General features: G+C 39.4%; 3 protein-coding genes and 2 non-coding genes across 7 annotated transcripts; 4 read left to right on the plus strand and 1 right to left on the minus strand.

Moving 5' to 3' along the window:
- Positions 1–219: 219 nt before the first annotated feature.
- On the minus strand, positions 220–1,702 carry LOC124203480. Of its 2 annotated transcripts, none has more exons than XM_046600162.1 (4): positions 1,395–1,702; positions 844–1,333; positions 530–779; positions 220–457 (listed from the first exon to the last, which is right to left on the minus strand). In XM_046600162.1, exons 1-4 carry the CDS (start codon positions 1,648–1,650, stop codon positions 344–346), a joined length of 1,110 nt encoding a protein of 369 aa, XP_046456118.1. In that variant the 5' UTR covers positions 1,651–1,702; the 3' UTR covers positions 220–343. The 2 variants fall into 2 exon arrangements, with proteins under 2 accessions (XP_046456118.1, XP_046456112.1); XM_046600156.1 differs by having other exon boundaries at positions 524–779; positions 1,395–1,701.
- Positions 1,703–2,449: 747 nt separating this feature from the next.
- On the plus strand, positions 2,450–2,525 carry LOC124189056. The gene has a single exon (XR_006872610.1). It is a non-coding gene; the product is annotated as a small nucleolar RNA SNORD36 (small nucleolar RNA).
- A 391-nt stretch (positions 2,526–2,916) lies between these two features.
- On the plus strand, positions 2,917–2,990 carry LOC124189055. Its single transcript, XR_006872609.1, has one exon. It is a non-coding gene; the product is annotated as a small nucleolar RNA SNORD36 (small nucleolar RNA).
- A 768-nt stretch (positions 2,991–3,758) lies between these two features.
- Positions 3,759–7,175, plus strand: LOC124203469 (importin subunit alpha-5-like). 2 transcript variants are annotated; one of them, XM_046600145.1, is made up of 7 exons: positions 3,759–4,299; positions 4,987–5,169; positions 5,238–5,382; positions 5,452–5,707; positions 5,766–6,321; positions 6,385–6,665; positions 6,850–7,175. In XM_046600145.1, the coding sequence occupies exons 2-7, from the start codon at positions 5,010–5,012 to the stop codon at positions 6,874–6,876; spliced, it is 1,425 nt and encodes a 474-aa protein (XP_046456101.1). In that variant the 5' UTR covers positions 3,759–4,299; positions 4,987–5,009; the 3' UTR covers positions 6,877–7,175. The 2 variants fall into 2 exon arrangements, with proteins under 2 accessions (XP_046456101.1, XP_046456106.1); XM_046600150.1 differs by having other exon boundaries at positions 4,047–4,299; positions 5,007–5,169.
- A 4,405-nt stretch (positions 7,176–11,580) lies between these two features.
- Positions 11,581–12,867, plus strand: LOC124203490. Its single transcript, XM_046600167.1, has 4 exons — positions 11,581–11,710; positions 11,896–12,030; positions 12,239–12,420; positions 12,527–12,867. Exons 1-4 carry the CDS (start codon positions 11,669–11,671, stop codon positions 12,705–12,707), a joined length of 540 nt encoding a protein of 179 aa, XP_046456123.1. The 5' UTR covers positions 11,581–11,668; the 3' UTR covers positions 12,708–12,867.
- Positions 12,868–14,588: the final 1,721 nt, after the last annotated feature.

Below are 14,588 nucleotides of genomic sequence, written 5' to 3' on the forward strand. Positions count from 1 at the left end.
AAAAATTGATTTTCTAAATTTTTATTCAAGGTTCGTTTACCGACTGGATCGTCTCATAAATTAAGGACCCGCGATTGGCTCTGTATGTGTTTATATAGTATGAATATTATTACTTCGAAAGATGATGTAACGGGAGGTTCGGGTTTGGTGATTTCAAATGGCCGCGTTATTTCCACATGACGGTTTCAAACGAGGATTTCTAATAGATTTTGTTAATACTATTTTGAACACAATTTATTTGATAAAGTCTAAAATTTCCTTGTATACACTTAGTTTTCAGAAAACTAATATTAACAAAAATGTAACGAGCGGCAAAATCAATAACAGTTTGGTGAGAACCAAATTAATCTGACTTCTTTCTCGAGTATTTCATCTTCTTATTTCCAGGTGGCCTTTCCTCCGTGACTTCTTCGTCGTTATCGATCAGTTGAAACATTTCCACTTCTAAAACATCCGCCTAGAATTTTACAAAATTAATATTTTTAAAATGTCCAAATTGTGTATCTTTATACAGTAAAATTACCATAACCATTTCAGGCTCTTCCTGACGTTTCAGTGCCAATTCCAACGTCCGGTTTTGTTTCTGGAGGTCCGTCAATTTCGCGAGTAGAGCCTCCCTTGGTAAATATTGGTTTTTGAAAACATTAGCTGGACTTTGCTTGGTCTTGTCAAGATGCGGCTGCAGAGTTGTCCTCAGCATTTTATTACATTTTGAACAGGTACTTTTAAGAAGGTCATCCTCCGTTTTTTGTTTGACTGCAGCAACTAACTGCAAACATCTGAGACATATAAAAATGAATAGTTAGTACTCATCATGATAAGTGACGTAAATGTTTGACTTACGAGTCGGATCTCCAGGTTCCTTTCTCGAAAAATTCAAATGGGAAAATGAACTCCTTTAATTCGTGAAACTTTTCATCGGTAATTCCTGGACACGTCCTGACACAGTCGAAATACTGGAGACTACTTTCCAATTGTGCAGATGATGAAAATGTTGTGAGAAGAAAAGTATTTAATGGTGGACATTTTCTCTGGAACACTTTGTACTCGATCTCTTTCGTCTCGAAGTTTATCAGTGCCGTTTTCCTGACGACCGGTTCCAAGCTAACAATAATAGTTTCGTAACAGATTAGGACTGGATGCTGTTGGTCATTCACTTGTTTCACAGATCGCCAAGATTCCCCAGGCAGTTTCAACTGATCCATGCACAGAGATCTGTTTTCGTCGTTGCTTGTATTCTTCTGCTTTAATACAATCAATCCGCCAGGTACTGAGAAGACCATCGACAAGCTCGCTTGATTTTCAGTGTCCTGATGGGAATGATTTGATTCAGCTGCAATGTTTAAGACAACTTATTATTTTCCTGTAACTTGTTAGATCTACATGTTGCTTACGTGTAAGGCGCAATGTTGGAATGGAACCAGTCTTCAAACGCCTAGGGCCGTGTTTCCTGTTGGTTTTCTTGATACATTGTTCTTGGAAGTGGAGTTGACAGACAAGTGACTTTGGATTGAGAGCTTTTCTTTTGATGGGAATAACCTTTTTCCATTCTTCAAATAGAGACGGATCCTTAGGTACTCCAAAGAATGAAACAAGGCTGGTATTACATCTAGAATCACTTTGACAGTAAGCAACGCAACAGGAAGGCATTTTGACAATCTATTCCATTGTTGTGATAATTCAAAAACATTGTAGCAGACTACAAATGAATTTCTGCTAAAACGCAGAATCCAATTTGCGGGAGTTCCCGCAAAGGCCGGAAACCCGGAACACATTTAATTTTTAGCAATTTTTATTTAATTTTTAATTAAAAAATATATTTGATGGAGAAGCTATGTTTTAATTGAATAGAAGTAAAAGGAATTATGCAATTATCTGAAATAATTTTCCTGATGTTTTTTTTTTCATTTTTGTGTTTAGGGAGCGTCCGGCTCTTGGTCAGTATTGGCTGGACTTGAGGAGGGGCTTCTTTTTTACAAGTCCTTTTTTGACAAGGCATTGAAGCATGGATTTTCAAGAGGGAAAGATGGACATTAACTCATTTGCTGTAGACCCCACCAGATTGAAATCATGGTAATGTTTTAACTTGAATTTATTCTATTGAACTTTTTCTTTGCTAGTGTTGTGATGCTTTATTATACGCTATACTGAACAACCTTGTTGACTAATTTGTCTACTGAACACTTGCCAATTAGAACACATTTACTTCTGCATGCTTTCCCTTTTGTCTAGAAATGGTTCTTATTTTCTTATTATGAATTTCTATAGATGCTACATCCACAAGATGAGCAGCAACGGATTGAATTCCTGAATTTGTAAGTGTCTATAATAATTTTACCCACATGCTTTATTTAATCACTTTCTTTTCTAGGTATAGTCTCATCTCCAGCAGGAGTTAAAATTTGGGTTTGAAACCCAGGTAAAAAGAATTCAATGTTGATTAAATGTTGTGCTTGTGATGAACAATTTATTGGCAGATCATAATGTTGACTATCAAATTACGAGCTTTTTAATACTGAATCCTGTGAATGAATATTCTTTCATGATACAACTGATTTGTGGCTAAAATTTTCTACGTTTGATATTCTAGGTGGACTGTTGAGTAGTCCAAGTCTGAATTTCTACTGGAGTCTTACTAGATGATACCAGGAACAAGGTAATAGTTGTTTTCCAACTTCAGTAATTTTATGTTCATGATGAATGAAAATTTGACAGATCACAATGTTGACTACCAAATTACGAGCTTTTTAATACTGACTTCTAAATTGACATCTATTTATACCCAACTCATGATCTAGGATTAATGGTATTTTTTGTGTTGATATAGGTAACTTCTACTGTGTGATTTGCTGATTGCCACCAGTCAAAAAGATCACCTTACATAAGGTGACTATCTAACATTACTATTTAATTTTGGGTTAATGATGAAATAACATTTGTCAGATCATGATGTTGACTACCAAATTACGAGCTTTTTAATACTGAATTTTAAAAGTTATCCAATTTGTCTCCACTGTAGACATTTTGTTCATTATTTGTTTTATTTCTAGGTTACTGGATTGGTGACTGGATGTTGATCTTAACATGTAAGGATCTGTAAAATGAATGCCAAGACATTTCAACTGTCTATGTAGGTTAGGCTACTGCAAATAAAGTCTATTTCTTTTATCTTCCTGTTACTTTACTTTTTACTGCAATTTAATCTAAACATGTTCTGTTATTTGTTGGCACTAGGCTATTCAATGTTTGTTAGACCCATCTTTTGGTCCTGAATCTTCATAGGTCTTTCATGGTGCAGACATTCTTTCAATGCCAAAGTCATATTTCAAGATTTGCTTGCTTTGTGCTGTCAGTAGCTCTGTTTCACTTAGGAACAGAATGAGACTCAGTGCCAACGTGGACCAGTCCATGTTGTTAATTAACGACAAAGTAGCGAAAATAGGAATATATTTCGAGGTCAAATCGGTAGTAAAAAAAAGTCAAAGGATGGTGAAGGAGTTGCAGTGGACCTCTAGTCGATGGAGTTAAGCAGTGGAGGAAAAACGCCTAACCCATTCTCAGCCCACGACGCTTGATCAAGTAAATTGATATGTGGGGTCGATGAACTTTGAAAGAGGAAGGCAACAAGTGCCGATTGGCGCAATAGCATTTATTTTTAGTAATTTGTTTGATCTTGATGTGATTTTTTAGACAAGAATCTTGCAGACAGACGTTTTTTGTTTGTGTCAAGCGTGTATATCAAGTGTAATATTTGTTGGTAGATGGCGTTTTGTGGTACGCGTAAGAATTCAAACGTCACCTGTGTCTGATTTCAATCTCATTGATTTTATTTAGTCATTTACAGTTCAGTGGTACACCGTATACAAGTCAAGGTTGCTGCCTTCAATCTTTAAATTAAATTCCTTAAGCTTGATTCTTAATTTTTAAGTTTGTCATCAATAATTTGCGATTAATGTAGTTTAGCGCCAGATGGCCACAATCCAATCAGGTCATGCTGACTGTGGATTGTGGACTCGTGTCTTCTGCTCCGCTGCCTCGTTTAAAACACTTGTCTGAAAACGTTTGAGCGACTAGTAAGTGTTAATTTTTGGTCCTCTTTGGATGAGTTTTGGTTAAATATTTTAAATTGAGAAAAGATTCATTTTTTCCCATTGATGTCCCACGGGCGATACCGACAAAAACAATTGGAGTGACAATCGAATTATTCTGGCGAATTCTGGTTCATTCCATGTGTGGTCGTTTGTCGAAACAAAATCAATCGTCATTCCGTAGCTGACTGACAATTTTCTCGTGAAACAGGTAATATTTTTTAATTATTATTGAGTTCATTTACTCAGTTGTTAAAAGATTGTTCAAATACTCTTATATCCTGCTCGTTTTGACTTATGACTATATCTAATTTCAATTCCCACGTTAAACGTTGCTTCCCAGTTATTAAAACCTGTTTCACTTAGTTTGTTTTCACATTTCGGATAAGTGATGTGATACCCTTGAGCAAACAAAAGATGTGTAGGGAGAAACAGGATCACGAGGAAACTATTTAATGCCAAAGTTTGCAAGGTTTTCTGTTTGGTGTTTCCATGTTAGGTTTTCACATGACGCATCTGACTGTCAAGTTAATTTCATTCCATTTTACAGTATTTGCCAAAGAGCATTAAGATACAGCCTTGATTTCTGCCAAGTTATCGGGATGGGTTGTTGGTGTTGAGTTATTCAGTTTTCCAGTTACGCAAGAACCAGGACAGTTTTATGTAGGATACTAGTGTTATTGTAAAATAAGACCCAAACCAACGCTGTAACTCATTAGGAAATGTTGTTTTTTTTTGTGCTGATAACCTCCGATTGCCTTCTCAATTTTTCCCCTCTACCTTTTCCCTACTTTTTGTGGTAGGGGTTGAAAAATAGTTAAAAGTTAGGGAATTCTTAGGTTAGAAATGACAATTTGATATGACAGTTTTAAATATATATTTTAAACTCTGTGGACAGATTGTTCATTTTGTGTACAGGAAATGAGGCGTACTGAGGTGAATGTCGAGTTGAGGAAACCCAAGAAGGAAGACCACCTGCCGAAGCGACGCAATCTTGAAATCGATGACGAGCCCCTCAGCCCTCTTGAAACAACAAATCTTGTGGCTGCAGCCAACATGACCATTGAGGACATAGTTAATGGTATGTGTGTGGCAGCTTTTGTTTTCTGTATAGCCAATTTCAATCTCATATTTTTCTATACCACGCAGGTATCAACAGTGGTGATGAAAACATGGAATTAACTGCAACCCATGCTGCACGTCAAATCCTCAGCAGGGAACGTAATCCACCTATTGACTTACTCGTCGATGCCAATATCGTTCCTAAGCTGGTAGAATTCCTCAGTCGTAAAAAGTATGTTGTGTCGTGATAACTTGGTTTCCAAACCCTTTCATTTGTAATTATGATGCTTTTATGTTTTAGCTCTGACCTTCAGTTTGAGTCTGTCTGGGCTCTCAACAACATTGCGTCAGGAACATCTGATCAGACCAAAGTTGTCGTCAGTGCTGGGGCTGTCGCTGGATTGATATCTTTGTTGGGATCATCTCATCCAGCTCTGGCCGAGGAAGCTCTCTGGGCTCTCGGTAACATCGCCGGAGACGGACCAGAGCTTCGAGATCATGTCATCAAGCTAGGCATTATTAAGCCTTTGATCACCATGATCAAACCCGACGCTTCAGTAAGTTTATTTTTAAATTAAATACATTTGAACATTTAATAACTGATTTTATTATTAGGTTCCATTCTTGCGTAACGTCGCTTGGACTTTGTCCAACTTGTGTCGCTACAAGATTCCTCCACCCAGTGTCCATGCAGTCCGACAGTTTCTGCCCACCCTGGCCCAGCTTATCCACAACAACGACGACAGAGATATTCTCGCCGACACTTGCTGGGCTCTGTCATACCTCACTGATGGCCTGAACGTACGCATTCAAGAAGTTGTCGACGCCGGAGTCGTCCCTCGGCTCGTCGCTTTGCTGGACAGCAATGAAATGGCCGTCATCACCCCCACTCTAAGGGCTATCGGCAACATCGTTTCAGGAAGTGATATTCAGACCGATTCCGTCCTGGCTGCTGGTGCCTGCCCGTTGCTGGCCAAGTTGCTTGTTCATTCCAAGATGAAGATCGTCAAGGAGGCTGCCTGGACCGTGTCCAACATTGCTGCCGGCAATACTATCCAGATTCAAGCTCTCTTTACCAACAATGTTGTTCGTCCGTTGGTGGACGTGCTGAGCAACGGCGATTTCGAATGCCAAAAAGAAGCAGCTTGGACCATCGCCAACATCACCTCGGGTAATACATTTCAGTTTTGCTTGTGTTGATTGATATTTTTAAACTTTGTCTTTTAATTTTCAGGTGGCACTGTCGAGCAGATTGTTTTGTTGCGCCAGCTTGGTGTCATCATTCCGCTGTGCGCTTTGTTAGAGGCCAAGGAAGATAGCAAGACTATCTCAGTCGTGTTGGATAGTTTGGCTAATATTTTGGGGGCATCCGAGAAAATGGGCGAACTGGAGAAAGTTTCCCTTTACGTTGAAGATTGTGGTGGTCTGGATCGCATCGAACTTCTGCAGAGCCACGAAAATAATGAGATTTATCACAAGGCGCTGGCCATTTTGGAGCAGTATTTCTCAAATGACGTAAGTGAACCTTTTTCGTGGCTTTTTAAAATATTACTTCGATGATTACCACAACTGTTCACATTCAGAGTGTCTGTGCTGACAGCTACACCATATTACTGAGATTTTATAACATTATTTTTATTTTGAAATCCCTTTCTTTATTTTGATTCATCGTTTTTTGTTTGTTTATTATTTTCGACAGAGGAATGCAGATTCCGAGTTGGCGTAATCTACATCGCAGAGTGTCCATTACGAATTCAACAACCAGCCATCTCAAAAAGCCCCCAAGAAGGTTTCTCATTCTAAATTTTGTCATCCAAAATTCTTTTTTCTGCCTTTTCAGTGGTAAATATGTTCTTCACTTCTTTCCATGCTATCCTCACTAGTTTTGGCCCTTTTTGAAAGATTTTCAAAAATTTTTATAGTCTAAAGTTGCCATTTGCAATTTTCATTTCATTCCCTGCACGACGTCTTCTTTCCTCTTTCTTAATGCGCGAGACAAGAGCAATACAAAACAACTCGGATCAACTCTGCATTGGGGTCGTTTAATGTTGTCGCAAGTTGTTTTGTGTTTCAAGTTGGTTTCCTAATTGCAGGTTGTCGGTCGCAGTTTATCCATGTTCCTTCGTTGATATTTGTTTGGTAAAGTAGATAAATTTCTGTAGACTTCTCTGGGAGAAGTCATTTCATCTGAACATCTGGACTCTTTTTACCAAAAGTTAAACTAATGTTCTGTTTGATACCCAAAGTTTTTGCTAATATTTTCACTAGACTCGGGACTTTCATTTCCTTTCTGAAGTTGAGCATCAAGTAGTTATCGATCCTTTTTGCACTTCTTACCCCGATTCCTGTCAGATGGATTAACACTGCAGTCCTTCTGTTGGACTCATTAACCAGAAAAAATGCAACAACTGGGAGGGAGACTTTTTCGACTGCGTGTCACGACCTGTAGCCAAATGAAGGACATTCAATCCAGATTTGCCACCGTCATTGATGTATGTCAACTCGCCATGACTCCAGGACAAGTGGGTTGGACTACGCAGAAATAGGTGATGAGTCTAGCGTTCATTACATAACTAACAATCTTTCGCTCAAAATCAACCAGACGTTGTGTCACTATCTGCCAGCCTAGCTATTTAATGGACTTGTTCATGCTAGCGACGGGCAAACGCGCAAAATGGGTATGATATTCGCAACGAATTTAACTTGGTTGAATTATTTGAATCATTAAATGCAGGTCCGGAAAGGTGCAGAAAATTTCAACAAAAACGAAGCTTTGCAATCCATCGGTTTCGACGGTTCCGTACCAAACGTGGTAATCGTGAGGGAATCTTTTGGCTGTCGGTAGGTGGCTAAAATGGTTTGTCCCCCAGCCACCAGGTGACGCGAGTGTCTTCGTGAGGACGATAAATTTGCCATTTGTTTCCGAAACGCTGACTAAAGAGTAAAAGTCATGCTGAAAGTGTGTCATTCATTACGGAATTGCGGAATTCATTCGGTGTCGATCTACATTTTCAGCCATGAAATGGTAAGGCTAGTTAGGATTTCTTAAATCTAATTAATCTTAGATGTTTCTGTCTGAATTTACAGGCAATCGCCAATCTGGCGTATAATTTTACTTGGCCAAATAATGTGACGACGTGGGTGGAAACTGCTGTCCAATGTCGGCCATTGTTAGCTGTACCTATACGGCTGTCGTCTGCACGTCTCATCTCGTGCAGAAACACTTCAGAGCTAGTAAAGTAATGTTGATGAATTTTCCTGCAATAATGCAATAGGTTTTATTGGTTTATTTTCAGGTTGGAGAAGGAGATCCCTTTGCAGCTTTGCTCAACTATTGCAGAAATTGTGAGCACGACAAAGTCTGAGCTTCTTGGCTGTTCATCAACATGGTTTTATTGCAGCCAGCTGGTGAAAGATGTGATCGAGTCAAGTTGAGTTAAGTGATCAGTTTATCAAGCTGGTGTTATCCCAAGTGTAACTCCAGGAAAACTTCTGGAATTGGTAATTTCATTGATATTTATATCGGTTGAACATTGGAAATCTTGTGGGTTTCCTGCTTGTTTTCTAAATTTTGTATTCATTTGATAAGTTTACCTCTGATGTGTTATAGAAAATTAGGGGTATTATTTCTTCCTTCCGAATAATTGTTTCCGTTCAAAGATAGCCACATTGTTGGTCAGCTTCCACTAGTTTTTTTTTAATTATTTTCTACCAATCCAACTAGAACAAAAAATTCCCTCTCAGTATTATCAAGTTTTCATAACATATTGGAAGTAGATGAACAGAATTCCTTCCTGGTTTCTTTTTCAATTTAAATTAATTACTCATTTTAAATTAAGTTAACTTTATTATCAGTACCATTTTTCACATTTCAAAATGTTATTGGTTCATTAATGTTCTTTTGCTTTATAGGAGTTCATGGTCAGTTTGATGTTTGAACGTGTTTGATGGTGTTGCTGTTTGGTGTACAGTGGTTTTGCAGTCTTTTCCAGTCGAGAGATGCTCTGAAATGGAACTTGTGCAGACTTGCAGTTCAACATAACACTTAAATGTGTCATTTGCCTATGTTGGTGTCCATGCAGTAATTGCAGTATATGCAGTGTTGAACAGTTGGGGGTAACATGGTAAATGTTGCCTGATGGCTGTCGGGCTTATTTTATCGGCTGTGTTATGTCGACATGTCGTCCCTCCTCTCCCCCTCCGCTAGATACGACATGAAGCTTTTGCTTTTGCAGAAAATAATGTGAATTTGTTTGCAACGATCTTTTATATATCCGAGCCGAGTCCTTTCCGTCTACATTCGGTGTGAAGAGCAAAACCCGAATTTCAACACATTTTACTGCTTAGCAACGAAAACAAAGCGAGTGTCAAAACATGGTCTTACATGCGCATACTTTATTGTGGCAGAAACGCGTTGGACATGTAACAGGGTGAAATTTTTTTCCCTTTTGTTCATGCAGCATCAAACGACACGCGATAGGTTCCGGCGGTAATCAACTATTCAAGATGGTAGACCTGTCAATGTAAAAGACAGGGTAAGGGTAGCTCCTGTAAATGTTAGTCATTTATTTTAAATAGCTGCTAGTAGAATCTCATTGTTGATTTGCGGTTACAAAATCCATAGCCCTAGAGTTCAGGTATTGTCAATCATTTGATTTGCGATTTAGATGCTCCTCAATCAGCTGTGGAAATACCATCCCCCGCTTCTCCTGGATGGTTACTTAGGATCATTTAAGTTCATATTTGAGTTATGCGTTGTGAACGTAGCGGACGAACTCTGACAGTCTATCGAGCTTTAGCAATTGCGTCTAATTTCCTATTTTATTGATTTTATTCAACCGTTTTATGAGAAGCTTTGATTTGTATTTTTTTTTTAATTAATAATTTACCTTTTTTATCTTTTTTTTTTTAGATTTTCTTCTCCGACTGCAGGTGCAAGGATTACGTGTTTGAAACTTAGATAAGTTTGCAGTAGAATATTTTCAAAAAAAGCCGACTCTCCTTCAAACGGTTCGAAATGTAAGATTTATTCATTCACCGAAGAAAGGATTCAAATGTCAAATGTGGTATTTTTAAAGTGACTAAAGTTTAAGCCATTATAATTTATGATTTGAGATTTATTTTGATATTGGTTTTTGTAGACCCATCCCCAGCAACGTCAACCTACAGAAAGAAAAAGCCAAAAAGGCTAGTTTCTATGGCCTTGAAGCTCGCGGTGATCATTACGCAAAACATGTCATGCAGTGGTGTAGAGGTTGGGTGAGAACGACACGTGTTGCTTCATTATCAAAAAGGTCCAATAGCCGCAAGGCTTAGGAGGTGAGGGTGAGAAAAAAATCGTATAAAAGCAGAGAGAAAAGGCGATTGAAACCAGTCGAGTGAGCATCTCCGACACGTCAACAACTCCATTCTTCATCGTAATATAAAAAAACAAAGATGGGTAAATGTTCATTTTTATTTCAAGTCGTAGATCAATTATCTGGTTTTCAGTTCTTGTTTTCAGTTGTTGATATGACTAGTTATTAATGTTCTAATCGTGTATTGTATAGTTAATTATGGCGGTGTGTTGCTGCCGGGTGTTGTATCGTTGATGTCGACTACGAGAGAAAATTGAATTAAAGGAAAGAGAAAAGGCGACAGAAGTCAATCAAGTGAGCATCTCCGACCCGTTAACAACTGCATTCTTCGTCGTATTAACAGGTCGCAGTCGCAATCACGGGTAAATATTCTGTATTTTTACCTGGAATTTTCTATCAATTTCTATATTTTTTCTATTTGATAATATGCCCGTTATTATTGAATATTGTCTAGTTAACTATGGCGTCGTGCAGCTATTGGTTGTTTCGTCGATTTCTGGGTCGACCACTGGTGTGCTGATGCCCCTGGGTATGGCGGATACCAAACCGCAACGCCGCCGCCTTACTACACAACAGTAAACGCAACGACCAGTTACTACACCGAGGTTGCACAGTTGGGTTTACAGTTAAACCACCAAGGATTCAGATTATTACACCACAACTTGTGCTGCTCCCCGAGCTACACTACCAAAGCGCAGAGTACTACACCACCGAGGCACCTACTGAGACTACGCAACTACGTATGCTGTCCCAAGAACTACACCAAGGCTCCAAAGTACTGCAGCACTAAGGCACTGGACTACTACACGACTATACATGCTGCTCAACCTACGACACCGAGGCTCCAGCTTATTACACCACCAAAGGGTTCGAACACAGTGGCGCCCAAGTACGTAGCTTCTCCGACACCGAACACGGTAGCCCCGAAGTTTCGAATAATCTTCGTTTCAAACAGTGGAACGACAAAGAGTGAGGGTGAGCTCTTTATTATTGTAATTTTTTTGAACATGTACTAATGACTTGTTTTCCTTTCTTGTCTGTTTTTCCGACGAATTTACTGCAATCCCGTCTAATTGAATAGCAAAGATACCGGCGGCGTAGCATTCGTACGTTAACACCGCGTTAAACTTGACATTGTCGGTCGGAAAGCCGAACTTGACGATGGCCGTACCATCACCTACGACAAGTGCGTTATTGCCACAGGTAAACATTTTATGCCAAACGAAATTCATCTTTAAAAGTCTCAATGATTACTCCTTTATGGAATGTTGAACAACTTTGATAATCTTCCTGCTTGATAGGATCTAAGAGTCTACTTAAACTGCTAGCAATTTATTTCTGTGATTACGAATAAATACGAATTAAAAAATGGCCTTTTTTTCTTGTAGGTGGTATGTCTTTTCCGATCCCTGAGCGGTGCCCTCAAAGATGCCCACGAGCACGTAACGCTGTTCCGCAACATCGATGGCGGTAACATAGGCCGAGTCCTCCCTAAATATTTGAGCCAATGGACTTCCGAGAAGGTGAAAGCGCAAGGTGTCAATGTGTTGCCCAAAGCCAATGTTGAGGGTGCAATTTTGGAAGACTACAAGTAAACAGTTATTTCAGTACATGTTTTAGCGATGTTAATTAAAATCTAGAATTCATTTCAGCAGATTTAAACTAACCATGTCATCGCTGTTGTTGACTTGTTAAATTAGATTCTAATTATTGGACTTTATTTTTTATTAGGCTGGAGATGTTGCGTTCTTTTGTGATATTAAATTGGGTCGTCGTCGGATGGAACATCATCACTTTGCTGTTGTATCAGGGCGATTGGCTGGAGAGAACAATACTGGCAACGAAACATGGATGAACAACTGCAATGAACTGTCACCAAGTTCATTCTTCGTCGTATATCATTACGCAATCGGGTAAATATTCTGTTTCATGGAGTTTGTATCAATTATTTGTTTTTATATGTTAATGTACTATATTGAATATTAATGTTCAAATCAATTACCGCCTATTTGATTGTAGTGTCGTGCTGTTGCCGTTTGTCGTATCGTTGAAGGTTGGGTCGATCACTGGTGTACCCATGTCTCCTGGGTATGGCGGATACCAAAGCACCACGCCGCCGCCTTGCAACACAACGACAACATTCGCACCAACCGGTTACTACACTGAAGGCCACAATTACTACACCACCAATACTCCATAGTATTACACCGCAGCTAATGCTGCCCCGAGCTAAATCACCAAAGATCCTGAGTACTACACCGAGGCTCCCAAATACTACACCACCAAGTCACCGGAGTACTACACGTATTTTGCCCCAGCTTATGCACCGAGGCTCCCAAGTATTACTCAGTACCTAGCTACTACACCGAGGCTCCTACTTATTACACCACCAAAGCGGCTGAATACTACACCGAGCCGCCTAAGTACTACACCACCAAGGCTCCAGAGTATTACACCACAACTTATGTTTCCCCGAGGCACTACACCGAAGCCCCGAAGTATTACTCTACCTCAAGCTACACAACTACAACTGAGGCGGCCAAGTATTACGCAGCCCCGACTTACTACACAGCGGCTGCTGCTCCTTCGTACTACGTTGAACCGGAATACTACACCGAGGCTCCAGTTTACTACACCACAACCTACGCTACACCTAGCTACTACACCGAGGCCCCTAAGTACTACGCTACCAAGGCACCTGAGTATTATACGACTACGTTGATCTTTAATGATAAAACAATTTTTTTTTACCTGGGTAATCATTTTGTACGACTCTTCTTGCCACCTAAAAGCCTTTGACATTGTGACGTTTTCTGATTTTTATTGTATCTATCCTAATTCGCATGTTGGAAGTGACTATTGCTCTAGTCGCTCTGCATTCCGACATGTTCTAGTGTTCGGACAAAGGAGTTGCAGATAGTTTTTGGTTTTTCATAGAAGTTTATTTGAAGATTGTGTAAAACTTCAAAGTTGAAAAAAATATCCAAGTCTTGAACTAAACATGTTTTTATTATAAGTTATGAGTCGCAGCAAACAAAAACATTAAAAGGAATTGCTTTATTGTCCCACCTCCACCCACAATTCCACCACATTTTATTATCACACACATACATACACTTAAGTTAACCCGTTGGCTGCCACGCCATACAACCCGTAGGTTGTACTCTACTACTCTACGCGCCACGTCTGAAGGATCCATGGCCAAGGTGGGACTTGCCATTGCTGACAAGTCCGGGCTGACACGGTGACAGGAGAATCCATCACCGTATCGACAAGGGGGAAGTCCCTATGGTGCATTGCCTAACAGGCTTGCCTTGCGGCAAATTTTGGGCTTGGCAACTCTCCGACCCAGCGGCATGAAAACCACGAGGCCGAACAGCGCGGCCCGTGCGAAGGAGCTAGGGGAGAACAAAGGCGTGGCAGACAACGGGTTAACTAACACAAACAACAACAAAAATATTACCAACAACAAATGATGATCCGCGCTGACACTTTGGAGATACCGGCGACGTTATGGTGTCCATCTTCTCGAAATTTCCTCTGCATTACCTGAATAAAGAGAAAACAATTCTTATTTACTGACATGCCAATAAAAGTTACATAATACAGAAAGAAACAAGAATCAGGTTTTTTAGCTCAAAGATTTAAATATGCATTTTTTTAAAGTTTAAATCAAGCTTGCAATGTTGGGAACTGTTAACAGAACAAAACTCACTTGCTAGTCTAAAAAAAAAATTCCGGAAGTATACCGGAAGTAACCACAGGGCCTCAACCATTGAGTTGTCGTCAAATTAAACCACATATTCGTGATCCCCATGAAATTTGGGTTCGATTAGATGTGATTTAAACGAAATCCAAAATTTGGCCAAAATCGAGAATTTTCCTGAACTATAGTTCAGGAAAATTCTCAAAACCGGAAGTACGAATACGTAAAAAACAGAACATGAACTTTACCACAAATTTTACGAGGATCACGAATATGTGGTTCTTTTGTGCGTCAGATCAATATTTACTAAACTACTGACAGAAATGGGAAAACCGGAAGTAGAAAAAAAACACATTTTTAAAAATCTACCAAGTG

This window comes from Daphnia pulex, chromosome 2 (assembly GCF_021134715.1).
Source record: "Daphnia pulex isolate KAP4 chromosome 2, ASM2113471v1".
NCBI lineage: Eukaryota > Metazoa > Arthropoda > Branchiopoda > Diplostraca > Daphniidae > Daphnia > Daphnia pulex.

What these genes read in the sequence shown, in the direction of transcription:
- LOC124203490 (XM_046600167.1), top strand. Translation starts at nt 11,669, where the DNA reads ATGGCCGTACCATCACCTACGACAAGTGCGTTATTGCCACAG. An exon ending in GCCAATGGACTTCCGAGAAG is followed by an intron (nt 12,031 to 12,238) that starts GTGAAAGCGCAA and finishes ATTTTTTATTAG; the next exon opens with GCTGGAGATGTTGCGTTCTT. An exon ending in GTATATCATTACGCAATCGG is followed by an intron (nt 12,421 to 12,526) that starts GTAAATATTCTG and finishes ATTTGATTGTAG; the next exon opens with TGTCGTGCTGTTGCCGTTTG.
- LOC124203480 (XM_046600156.1), bottom strand. Translation starts at nt 1,650, where the DNA reads ATGCCTTCCTGTTGCGTTGCTTACTGTCAAAGTGATTCTAGATGTAAT. An exon ending in TCCAACATTGCGCCTTACAC is followed by an intron (nt 1,334 to 1,394) that starts GTAAGCAACATG and finishes TAAACATTGCAG; the next exon opens with CTGAATCAAATCATTCCCAT. An exon ending in GGAACCTGGAGATCCGACTC is followed by an intron (nt 780 to 843) that starts GTAAGTCAAACA and finishes TATATGTCTCAG; the next exon opens with ATGTTTGCAGTTAGTTGCTG.
- LOC124203469 (XM_046600145.1), top strand. Translation starts at nt 5,010, where the DNA reads ATGAGGCGTACTGAGGTGAATGTCGAGTTGAGGAAACCCAAGAAGGAA. An exon ending in GAATTCCTCAGTCGTAAAAA is followed by an intron (nt 5,383 to 5,451) that starts GTATGTTGTGTC and finishes TTTATGTTTTAG; the next exon opens with CTCTGACCTTCAGTTTGAGT. An exon ending in CATCGCCAACATCACCTCGG is followed by an intron (nt 6,322 to 6,384) that starts GTAATACATTTC and finishes TTTAATTTTCAG; the next exon opens with GTGGCACTGTCGAGCAGATT.